The 13561-nt window shown below is 38.0% G+C and overlaps 1 protein-coding gene across 1 annotated transcript in view; it reads right to left on the bottom strand.

The window, feature by feature from the left end:
• Positions 1 to 9228: 9228 nt before the first annotated feature.
• The window catches only part of LOC105383589 (Down syndrome cell adhesion molecule-like protein Dscam2), a 44891-nt gene continuing 40558 nt past the window's right edge, over positions 9229 to 13561 (bottom strand). The window contains exons 32-35 of the mRNA XM_048626683.1: positions 11660 to 11766; positions 10311 to 10457; positions 9547 to 9630; positions 9229 to 9371 (exon numbers count right to left, since the gene is read on the bottom strand). Of these exons, the coding sequence (XP_048482640.1) occupies positions 9346 to 9371; positions 9547 to 9630; positions 10311 to 10457; positions 11660 to 11766 (364 nt within the window). The 3' untranslated portion in view covers positions 9229 to 9345. The remainder of the gene's footprint in view (positions 9372 to 9546; positions 9631 to 10310; positions 10458 to 11659; positions 11767 to 13561) is intronic.

Here is a 13561-nt window from a genome sequence, read left to right as displayed (position 1 = left end):
AAAAAATAATACTCATTAATGGTCATAATCATAATTTTGAGAGTTTGGTTTTGTTTAACAATAACTTTAAAATAAATAACAAGTAATTAGAGGTAATGTTAATGACAAACTGATCTGTCCCTTTTTTGGATACTGTGGGTGTACAATGTACCTACATGTGTAAGCGTTTATCTGTACAAAATCGCACATTAGCACTACTCAGGAATGTACGTTACCATGCGCTACATTTATGGGGAATGTGGAGTTGCTATAGTCCACTTTTTTCGAGAAAGATACTCAAAATGCGTTTTTTTTATTCTGTGACAACGTTGTTTCTTTTCCCACTCCCGGCCACACCACCTATTTTACTTTTACTCATTCCAACATGACTTACCCTTAATAAATTCAGTCAGATAAATTTCCTTCAAACAATTTTACATCGAGGTCGTTTTGTACTAAAATAGCAATAACTTTTTTGTTAATTGAAACAATAGCAACGTTTCATACCATTTTGGAAACTGCATTAAATGAGCAATCTTTTCAAATAAGGTGCCAGGTTTGCGTGGTATATTTTTTTTACAGAATGTAGAATCAAAGTTGTTTATAAAAAAATACGAATACCTTTTATGACTTTGAAAACCGTGTTTTTTTTAAACATACAGCATTACTCGATATTTTTTTTGACTGCGAGCAATAGCAGGGCTATACAGGGTGATGCAACACCAAACAAATTCTAACAATATGGATTTTTGTACCGGCGGCACGCAAAAAACTGATCCAAGGTGTCGATTTTCAGCAAATTTATAAAAGTGTCAATATCTCGAAAATTATCGAGTTTTTACTGAGGTCATATTCTGATATTCTGGCCTCTCATGAGCTGACCTATCAGCCCTTTAAGGGATGACGTTGACTTTTGGGACACCCTGTATGTAAATACGATTTTATTTATGCCTCTGGCACATCACAAAGCTGAGACATTATGTGTGTAGAAATCCCGTATACGTTATCCTGAAAATATCACGTTTTTTTATCGATTTGCCGAAGTTCAAATCGCAGTGTTATTATTTATGGCTCCCTAAAATTGTCGATACTTTCCAATTGTTGAAATACCTCAAACAACGAACACACAAATACTACACTTGAGTAAAATAAGGAACGGCATTCGCGTTGTAAATGTTACTGTTAATTAGAAAGTCCGACTTGATTAATATTCTTTTCCATGAATAAGGAAAGGAACCTGCCTCAGAAATGCTTGTTGTATAAATGCATCGCTTAACATTTAGTGAGCAAGGAAAGTAACGGATCTTATTTTGAAATAGGTGTATGCAAAGTATTTTTTTTAAACTGGCAAGTTGGCCAAGATTGTTATTGTCTTTTTCATTATTATCGGCATTTTATTATAATGCTTTTGTATTACGAGATAATCATAATTATTTGTAATCTAGTAGCAGTGAATTCCCACCCTCACAATAATTAATAATTTAAATCTTGTTTATGGCGAATAATAAATAAGTTCACTTTTAGTATAGTTCAAATATGAAAATATTTTTACTATGTAGCAATGAAAATCGCACTCAATTCTTATTATTTGTGAATTTTATAATAATAGCTTTCAGCTAGCAATTACTTAAAAGCTTTTATACAAATAATAGGGCTTTCAGAAGCGGCATATAGTTGGGATTAAATTGATTGGAAATAGTGAACTAGATTGAACTTATATCATAACTGAAAATGTCATCATTATTATCAGAAATATTCATAATCGTCAGCATCACCCAGCAGTGGGCAGATACGGGCTGATAATGATGATGATAATGATGATCATCACTAACCATAACTTCAATGATCAGCAACAATCACTGAAGCTATAGCTCGACTACAGAGGCTTAAAAATTGTCTCAACCGTTGAAAAGTTATGAGATCCAGGATTTTATGGATGTTGTGCTGCACACACCCGTAGATGTTCGTCAGCTTCATATTTCTGCGTATATATATGAGTATCTAATGTTAGTGTGACCAAACACGGGAAAGCTGTACTGGATATGAAGCAGTTATACCGACCCTCTCCAATTCAGGCAATTTATTCAAGAACGCGTTTCACACATCCACATCAGGATTCAGCACACAGCGCCCAATCCAGCCAACGGTTAAGCTTATTAATCTAACACAATACTTGGAAAAAGCTCTCGTTTAAAAAAAAAAAAAAACACGCACTCACGCCTTGTACTAATGTACTCCCTTGCGGGGTAGGCAGAGGTGCATTGCTGCACCCACTTTTCGCCAGAGTGTTATGTTAGTCCCAATGTAATGTAAGCTCTCGTTTATTTGGCGGAAATTGAAGTGGAAGAAAATATATGCAAAGTCAGGGTCTGAGGTTGAGTGCTGAGGTTGTTATGAAAAGTGAAAGGCTTATATTCGGGTCGGGTATAAACTGTTCCAGCACTCATGGCGTTATAGCGCCACTTGCCGCTATCGCAAAACGCAAACGAGCGTTAAATTCGGATTTATATACTCATGTGTGTTGACTTGCTGAGTGATATTTTCGTAGTCGAGACTCAAAGGACTTGAGCCGTAGTAAATCTTTGAAGTTTGCTTTGAATTAGCATAATATAAATTATGTTGTACAAAATCTTAATGAGCCATGTGGTTGATACTAATTAGTTAACTACTTACCTGTTCAATGTACCTTAATAAATTAAATTGAATTAATTATATAATAATTCCATGTTTTTTGAGTCCTTGAATTACTGTTAACAAGAATATTTTTATTCAAAAACTAAACTGTATTAAAAGTAGACAACCGGTTCTCATTTAAGATTATTTATGTAAGCGTTAGCCGGAAGTGCTGAAGCTGAAGTTATTGATAGCCGCCGCCCGTGCCGTGAATACTAAGGGTTGGATTGGAATATGCCTCGGTCACTGTTTCTTGGTCCTTCGCAATATTGGGATAGTGACTGCACTAATAAAATATTCGGACACTTCAAAAATAATCATTTTTGTACAATAAAAATATATGTGTCAAGTACTACATGGTACATTTTTATTTTGTTTAAGAAAAGACAATTATTAATACTAACATAATAATGTCGATTTAGGCACAAAATTTCATTTTGGTGATGTCATACTATAAATTTTACCAGTGGAAAATGAGTTGGACAATAAGCCCCTCCTCCCACTAAACGACGCTTGATAGTTGCGTGACCTTACACAGTAAAATTTTAAAGAAAGTATTTAGTAGAAATTGTGCCACTCTTGAGTCTAATCATTTTGACATTAGAATATGACTATAAAGCGCCATTTAGACTGTGCAAGAAACTTGCACTTGCACACTAGAAATAAGTCTTCATAGATCTAAATAGTTGTAAAACCCTCAGTCACCATTACTTAGTGTTCCGGTGTTCTCAATGCTAAACTGTCCAGAAATATTAGTGGCAAGTTCCAGTAGTTCCTAAACTACCATAACAGTAAAACGAGGGAAGTATTTACCAGGCGCTCTTTTACAAAATAATTATGGTATAACTAATATGAATATAGGTAAGATTTTATTAATATTTGATATAGGTAAGTAAGTGTTTAAACAACAACAGTATTATTACGGCTAAGTATGCACGTTTTCGTTAAACTTACATTTTATGTAACAGTGTTACATGATCGAAAGCTGGTGATTAGGAATCTAATGAGAATACTGTTTTTAGTTCATAATATCCTGATGCTCGTAAAATGTACTTATTCAGGTTTATATGCAATGAGAAGTTTAAATATACCTTATCTGCTTATACTAAACTATTTATATATTTTACAAATAAAAATAAAATACCTAATAATATAAAAAATACTTTTAGGGCCTGGAAATATTCTACCCTTAATAAACGGGAGTTTATCAAAGGTAGAATATTTCTTTTAGTTCGCTACCATCGCCCGGGATGGTTCCGAGGAGGCTGGCATGAGAATACTTAAATGAAAACATTTAAATCTCAAATACATTCATTACATTATTTGAATCTTTGAATTTTTTAATAACCTACTTCTTACTTTCCCTGTTTTACTTTCAAATCCGTCCTCTTTATCTAGATAAATAGATTTACGCCAGGGAACGTGGAGTTAGCTGCAACCGTGAATATTGAATTAAGTTACACCATTACTTATGTTTTATATTCACCAGTGAGGTTTGGGATTGCAGCTGGCTTACGTAATGCATGCGGATTTGAGCAAATTACCATCAAGATAACGTTGGAAATAATTTGTAGGTTCATTCAATATTATAAAATATATAAAAAAATTAGCAACCTAGCCAAGATTAGTGAATGCAACGTTTACCAATTTTATTATTTTTATTTTATTGCATCTAAATTGCGTTGAATGATGATACATTTCAAGTCAAGCCTTCTTAAACCAAGCACCCGATGATTTTTACCTTGTAATGAAGGTGAGGGAATATTGAGCGCCCTCGCTACGCTCTACCCTGGGGTAACAATGTACTATTTCGTAGGATTATCCGTTAAATTTCCACTCACAAAATTTCAAAGAACAAAATATTTCAGATGCGCTGTTAAATGTACCAACTTCAAAATTGCAGACGGATAGTTTCTTCCGTTTAGTAGCAATTTGGTGCTATGTCACTGGAACTGTTTTCATTGCTCGTGAGTGTATTGTTATCCGGTAGGTGGGATTACAAATAAACAATTAGTATATATATAGTAACAGGAACTACTAATGTACAATACTATGTATACCTATACTTAGTAACTGATTCGTCGCCAGGTGATTAATCGGTCATTTGAGACGGTTTAATCCTCAGACGACGATAATTGATACCCTCGGCTATCGTTACTTTAGCTCTTGCTGAAAGCTGGCTCTTATTTCGTAGACAATAAATAATAGTTAATTGAGCTTTTCGGTCTGGCTTGCTGCCTTTATGTACAGGGTGTTGCAAAAGTGGTATAGTAAGCCAAAAGTGGTTGCTCAGGGGAAATTTTGAACTACTTTTGTTCGATAACTTATGAAAATTCGAGAAAAAAATATGCTTTAGGTTTGAAATTTTGTCACGTGACACTTTACTTCGGTTAGTTTAAAGTGTTATTTTTAATTATTAATTTTCATAAGTATCAAGTAGAAAAAGTAGAATTAAAGTTGTTAGGAGATATTAGATCCATTTTGGCTTACAATATCTGTTAAGCTATATATTTTTTTGGTTTTCGTCACAGATCACTTTTAATATAAAAGATTTCAGATGAATACATTCGAATTTCATATAAAATGACGCCGCAGGCGTTGCGTTCATACAGTCCACTCAACTTTACGTTATTCGCTGACTGCACTTTGTGTCCAATCTGCTTATTAGTATTCATAGTTAATACATACATGATATATTTGACCGTAAAATGTACTATAATAATTGAATTTAAGTACACAGGTAGGTACTTACAGTCAGCACAACATTTACGTTTCCGAAAATGCACTATACTTACCTCATCATCATCAGCCAATAATCATCCACTGCAGGACATAGGCCTCTCCCAAGGAGCGCCACAACACTAGATCTTCGGCCTTCCTCATCCAAACACTACCCGCCACCCGCCTAAGGTCGTCAGTCCAGCGGGCAGGAGGGAGCGTTCCACGCTGCGTTTGCCTGTTCGTGGTCTCCACTCGAGAACTCGTCTACCCCAACGATTATCGGTTCTTCGGCAGATATGACCAGCCCACTGCCATTTCAGCTTGCATATTTTGACAGCTATGTCGGTAATAAATTTAATTATTTCGACAATACCTATAACGGTTTTATTTTTGTAAAAACTTCAGCATTCCACTCTCGACGAGTGCGTGGTTTATAAATATTGGACTCATTCACAATAGCCTTTTATGAATTTAGGGAAATATTATCAAGTGGACCCAAAACTTTTGCTGGTTCCGTCCGATAACATTTTGGGGACGGCTGAACATTTCCAGCGGGGTTGGTGGAATAAAATTTACATACAAACGTGTTGTGTGCTATAATACACTTAAATTGGATTGGTGCTTTAATGCTTCAAGGCTAGCAAAAAGCTTCAATATTATTAATTTCATGATGGTTTTTTGATCATTAATATATCGTTACATTACAGTTTGTAAAATGTACGACCTAAATTGCTTTTATGCCCAGTGCATCTGACTATTTATAAACAACATATTTTTGCTATTGCGTTTCATAAGTATATTTTATGCTCATTTCCGTTTTCTCCAGACTCTAGAGACTTGCGAGCGAGCATGTGCGCGGCAAAATATTCAAATGCACTCAACAGAAGTTACATGCGGCTCCGACTTGAGCGAGTTACTCGCACGAGTTAGAGTTGCTCGTACGAGTTAGTGCAACTCGCAGGCTGTGCTATGCGGATGCGAATAAATTCGATAATTTACTTACCTATATTTTCCGGTTTTGTTTTTCTATGATTAATGGTGTACACCGTTCATAATATTCATTTTTAATGTATTAAAGATTTAACACGGTGAAGAGCATTGTGCTTACTATCCGATAATATTTGAATACTTATCCTTTTTATAGTGTTTATTCTGACTTGGCCGTTTTTACATGGGCCAAACTTTTAGAGAATCCCTTATTGCGGGGAGAGATCGTCGTAGGAGTTACCATAATTATTTTCAGTGTCTTTTCTGGTAAACGAATTTCTACTGATTAAGATAATAGGCCTATTACATCTTGTGGTCAGGCCCTCTCCTTCTCTCAATTGTAGTCAGTAGAATAGCCGCTTAGGCCTGCGTATAATGTGACAACTGCAAGTAACGCTCTCCCGGAGTACTTGGGAATACTTACTAGCGGCTCCGGCACATAAAATTCTACCATTATAAGAAGCTGTCTTACGAGTATACCTAATAATTATTAGTAATAAGATCGTGGTGGACTAGGCCTAAACCCTTGCTTCATTGGAAGGAGACCCGTGCCCCAGCAGTGGGGATGTAATAATAATAATAATAATAATAATAATAATAATATATCTTTATTTCAGGTGTAAAAAGCCCATATCATATCCTATCCTAATTACATTTACATTTATAAAATTAAAATTAAAAGATACAAAAGTAAATATCATTAAAGTTTAAAGACAATATTAATATATATATATATATAATTATGTATACTCGTATAATAAGATTTCACTTTGGATAAAGTTCATGTCATTTAACGTTCCCACCACGATGCACAGCTAGCCAGTGCCTAAAGAATGGACCATTCAAGTCGTCACTCACCACTTGCAGTATGGTATTGCTGGAGGAGCGCACTCTGTCCCAGAAGCCCGCAACACGTGACCTGATTATTGCAAAAAAGTCAGGGACCCCAGCCTCCGCAAACATGCCTGACGCACTGCAGAAACGAGGATGCTTTAGAAGTATACGGAATGCATCGTTGTACTGAACCCTAAGAGTCGAGTATGCGCGTTTCGTGTAGTTTAGCCAGAGCTGACAAGTATAAAAGCTCTGGCAGTACGCTCTAAACAGAGTTACTTTTACTTGCTCAGTACAACGAGCAAACCGCCTCGCGAGCATGTTGCAGCGGACGGCCAGGGCCCTGCGCTCCCTCTCCAGGTCTGCATCATCACGTAGATCTGACGTGAGCACGTGTCCCAGGTATCTGAATGACTCCACAACCCGAACTGGCGCCCCCCTTAAAAAGAGTGGAAGTACTCTCTCAGGACCCTTCCCCGACCTGAATACCATCATCTCCGTTTTCTTCTCGTTATACTTTAGACCATGCGCTTCAGCATAACGAGCACATGTGTCCAAAAGCCTACGAAGACCCTCGATTGAGGGGCTGAGGAGCACCATATCATCAGCATAACTTAGGTTGTTTATGTAAACATCACCTATGTGGCAGCCAATTCTGGTGCTCCTCAGCTCCACAATCAAGTCATTCACATAAAGGTTGAACAGATCGGGAGAAGTAAGTCCACCCTGACGCACACCACATTCTAGCCTATACTCGCTAGACATGGTGTCGCCCCATCTAATGTGATTCGTTTGGTTTCCGTACCAGTATCTCAACAGATCCACCACCTGACTGTTGACATTTGCCTCGTAAAGTTTTCTCCATAGTAAATTGTAATTTACTAAGTCGAAAGCCCGGCTTAGGTCCAGAAAACATGCGTAGACGGTTGTTTCACGTTCCGTATAGTATTTTGCTGTATGTTTTAATGCCAGGATGGCAGAATCCGTTGAGAGACCGGGACGGAAACCAAACTGAGAATCATCTATTCTTAACTGGCCCACCAGCTCAGGCTGCAGCAGCCGCTCCAGCACCTTGCCGAGGATAGTACCCAGTGATATCGGCCTGTAGTTACTGATACTTGAAAGGTCTCCAGTTTTATTTTTAGGCACCGGCACTACGACAGTTTTCATCAACTGCTCCGGGAGATAGCCGTTGGCAATGCATCTGTTGAACAGCGCACTCAGTACAGTGTAGATGTGATCACCTGCGTAGAGGATGTGCTCAACACTGAGCCCGTCGATCCCGGGTGATTTCCCACGGACCATGTTCCTTACCACTAGTGCTATCTCCTTACTGGTAAAACTGATGTTCGGTTGATCGCTTCGGCTCTCAGTGTCGGGCACACTCTCCACGCTCGCCGTTGGTAACGGCTTTACCTTGAAGTGGTCTGCGAACAGTTCAGCTATTTCACTGGGACTATCACACTTGTCTACACTTACCGGGACAGATGATCTGTGACTCATTTTCTTTGTGGCTGTCCAAAACTGTGAGAAGTTTTTACTTTTCCTGGTAACGGCTAAAATGTCCATCTTAATTTTGTCCTCATTTGACTGACACCACTTTAATTTATTCTTAAAATTTCGCCGAGATGTACACATTAGGTCATAAGATGGACCAGACCTAGGTCTACCACATTCTAACCAATGCCTATAGTGCATCCTCGCTACCTGGTGGCTACTCTGTACATGATAGTTCCACCCCGGAACATACCTACGTTTTTTCTGTGCATCGTGTTGGGATTTAAAACTTAAAATTGCCCCTTCTTGTAAAATTGAGATTAATTCTGTATATAAATTGTCAATTAGGTAATGTAATGTGTCGTGATACTCGTGATGAATAAGATCTTATTGTTTAGATACATATCCTTTTATCCAGGTACTTATCTGAATTTACAATAAATACAACTTCTACTTAAATCCTACATAAATGCCTACAGGTACTTAATAAAGTGGGAGGAAGTATAGGAGTGGGGGCTAGAAATGAAAGCCATCATGTATAAATAGACAATATTATTGTATAAATTTTTGTATACATATACATATGTATAACTGAATTTCCTAATTACACCGACTAGATAATATTTAATCTACATAATTTGGCAGTTTCGTTTCTCAACTTCCAGAGTCTTGTGAACAACCTGAAAGAGAAAATAAAAATCAATTATGAATGCTCTCTCTAGGTAAGAAAATCTCCATCAAAACATAATTATATCCTAGGCAAATCATTAAAATATCGATAAATTCACTATGTGCAAGTAAGTGTGTACTGTATAGTACATAGTAGTAGTATAGTACTGTATATACTTTAATTACCATATTTATTCCCGTGGTCGGGGCAGTAGTGCCGCCGCCGCCGCCGCCGCCTCTGCGCATCACACGCGTCGAGGCACGTTTCTTCTGTTGAAGAATACATTATGTCATTGAAAAGTCTATTCTAAATTCACATTTAAAATACTGAACTATTTTATAACGCGGCTAGTGTGAGCCTACGCTACGGTGCTAATGTCGTAGCAATGGCTACGAATGGCGTAGCAAACTGCTACGAAGTTCGTAGCAAATCGCTACGAACGTCGTAGCACCGTGTAGGGTTAGATGTAAGTAAATGTAAGGGTGGCGCTGCCATCGTGCGATTCCTGCGTGCATGGCCAGCGTTCCTCAAGGAGCAGTCTAGCTAGCACCACCGATATTCCTCGTTATACAATCTACACCAAACAAAAGATAACGTATGCAATGCCAGCGCAAACACATGATTTTATGTGAATGGAAAATACTTAGCCTAGAGATTGTTAGTATGTATCGATAAAATAATATTGTTTAATTCATCTATTTCCAACCATGAGAAGCAGAGTTAAACTGTTTAGCCGGGGGTGACATACATTTCTGTTTTGTAACATACAATATCCTCACAGCCGGCGGGCGGTAGTGGTAACGCCGGCGGCGCGCTATTGCCATATTCTATGACCGCCGCCCCTGAAGGAGTATTCTATCCCCACCAAACCAATATTCCTTATCGACTTCCTTTGTTTTGTGCTATTTATACAATGTTATTATGTGCTATAAATACACTGTCCACATACCGTCACAGCAGTCGGGCAGCAGCGCGGGCGGCGCGCTGTCGTCGTCGTGCCGCGCCAGCGCGCGCAGCTGCAGCGTGTACGCGCGCGACCCGCCGCTCGGCGCCGGCGGGCCCGCGAATGTCGCGTACGGACTTATCTCGTATACGTCTGTAGGGGCGTGAGAGATTGGTGATGAAACGCACAGACTGATGATTTACTGGAGGACATAGGCCTCCTTATATACTGGAGGGTTATTGTTATAATATTCATGCTTGGCGGGCACGTTGGCAATATTAAACAAGGCAAAGAGAACAAATATCTGCCTAGGGCGGAGATCGAACCCGGGACCTTCGACATAGTTGTCAGAGCCACAAACCACCGCCACTGTCCGTTGATTTCAAACTTTAGGTTAATTTATACAGGTTTTTAGATAATAACATTGTCATCTATTAATTAAAAAATCAGGTTAAGAAACTCAGTAAGGAAGACCCAGTATAAGTTTTCCGCTAGAGATTGATTGATAACATTATAGATTCAGTGGCTTCATAGTTTCGAATACACAATGTAGGTACATGCTATATTTTGTGAATAAATAATATATTTTCAATCGCATCATCACACCGATTTACACCACAATAAACCGCAGCGCCCACTGCTGGTTGCATGTAAATTTAACGTCGAACACGTTTTTCCCGGAAACGTAATAAACTCGCTAGTGGAAATCAGTTCCCAAGCCTCAAACAGTACCATAACTGAATTACAATATAACTAGTACATAAATCTAATGTAACATTTTGTCGGTCCTAACAGAACACAATATTACCCGTTTATTAATTTGTTTGGGAGAACAAAAGCCTGAAAACAAATAACAGTTGTGAACAAAAGTTAGGTTTCCGTTCGCGGTGTGTGGGACGTGCGTGTAAAAGTTCAGTTCAGTTTCTGTATAATTATTGTATTATGTTATGCGGTTGAAAATATTTACTACCAATCATTATGAGGTGCGTGATCTAATTTAAATTGGAACCAAACTGAATCTACATTTATAATTTATGTCCCAGGTGATTTGTTTTTGGTAACTCACCACAAACTTTCTATATCTTTTGTAAAGTTTGTTTGTTCTCACAATGAAAATATAGTAGTTCACCTGTACAATATAATTGTATTGGTAAAATAATATATTAATGATAAAATATTTAGTTTAAAAAGTTTTTCATTGGCAGGCTGAAAAGGTACTACTTTTTTCAATTGACTACCACAATCATCTAGATTCTAGCTTATTATTTTTATAACAAACAAACGCACATCATTAATTCGTTAAAAACATTGAAAAATAGAATGAATAAAAGTTGTTAAAACTAAAGGCTACATACCTGGCGGGTCGGGAGGCAGCTTGGGCGTCTGGTGCGGCGGCGCGCGGTACGTGCCGCAGCCCGCCTTCTCGGCGTTCGTCGTGACGCGAGCCACGCCGCCGTCACTCCTAGTGTAAACAGTACTTAACTTAACTTTACTTAAAAACAGTTTAACACCATGCGGATTTCATCACGCACGTGGGATGGTACGCCATTTTCCCACGTCTCGCGTGCATGTTCCACGTGTTACAATGAATACTTAAATATAAACTCGTGCGGGGCAATCCTGAGTGCGTGATCAAATCCGCATGCTGTTAAAAACAGCCTTAAACGTTAGCGTCAACCTATCGATATTGTACGGTATATTATTGTATTGTTTCAATGTCCTTTACGCTAAAATATCTTGCTATACACAATCCATTAACCCGCTCTAAAAATCTCTGAAATCAATATTCATTTCCATTAAATTAATAAGAACATTTATGTACTGAAATCACAGAGATAAGTAAATAATATAGTTCAGATAAATTTGATTATTTTGCACCAGATTTGCAGAGATTCCTCATTGAGCAAATAGGTCAGGCGAGTGACGATGACGCGCTGACAGTGGTCGCTCTGTAGGTTATGTTCCTACGTTGATATACCGCTCGCTGCGGCGATGATATTGACGAATCCGTCGAGGACGATGATTTATGCGAACTAACTACTGTGACCGCGGTCAATAGTTCTATGCTCTACCGATGAAAAATATGATATTTGTGATTGGATAACTCCGTATTTATATTTATTACACTTGTTCATTTGTAGTTAGCTAAAAGTTAAGTACAACAAGGTTTGTGGCCTTTTTGGGACATTACGTTAAGTAATTTGATGATTCTGGTAAATTAATTACGTTACCCTAAATTTTAATGCAAAGTCACATTTTAAGTCATAAAATGTAATGCGTCACAAAGATAATAAAAAGGACCATAACGCTCCAACAATAAATTGTATTAAATTAATTTAAGAGCTGGAAAAGGTAAACCTTTTAAATAAAAACGTATAACGTAATAACTCGTCGCCGCTACAGTGCTTAAAAGAGTGCCAAGAAATCGCGCCCCGTGATGGAACAGTGGCCATTTGCGCGACTATGTAGCAGCGAGACGCGATAAATTATACCAAATAGCTACAGCACTCTTCCATTGCGTGAATAAACTTTATTACAATGTGCTTTTAAACCGCCATTTTATTCCTCTTTCACGTCACTTTCTGACTTATTTCCGTAGATAATACGCCTTCATTTGAATACGGAGGCGTCGTTCCGTCACTAAACTAATTTCGGCGTACGAAGCAACTAAGACTTTGTAACAGAATTTCTGATAGTTCCTACGAGTATGAAGTGTCTACTCTTTCAGTGAGCTATACTTTATAAGTTCATAACTTCGAAACTTGGCGGTGTAGGTTTTAATTTAATGGAAAACTATCCTCTTACAGCATTGAGGTGTATAAATGCTCACATTGTTCAGTAACTACGGTTTTTAGATATTCTCAATGTTCGAAATCCATGAAAAATAGAGATTCGTGGAAGGTTTAATTTTTAGCGACGACTCTTCGTGTCGGCTGAATTCGGGTTTTGTCGACAAAACGCTCCGCAAAGGGTTGACGGAGGCAAACGACTTCAAACGACATATTTAATTGTCGATGGAGCACCCGCGTCGGAGCTCTGTCACCGGCAGATTCGGCACAAATTCTGTTTCAATGATATCACGCATTTTTTCACAGACAAAGCGGATTTGGACCCGGAGGTATCGCACTTCATTAGACCGAATCGCTCGGTCCATTGAATTTGCTGATTGTCGTTATATTTAATTTTGAAAAGCACATTTGTAAAATCGATTTGGATTATTACTAGAAAAGTCACGTCTTTTTGGTACATAAGTATTT

Source organism: Plutella xylostella, chromosome 17 (assembly GCF_932276165.1).
Source record: "Plutella xylostella chromosome 17, ilPluXylo3.1, whole genome shotgun sequence".
NCBI lineage: Eukaryota > Metazoa > Arthropoda > Insecta > Lepidoptera > Plutellidae > Plutella > Plutella xylostella.
This window is presented reverse-complemented; position numbering and strand designations above follow the sequence as displayed.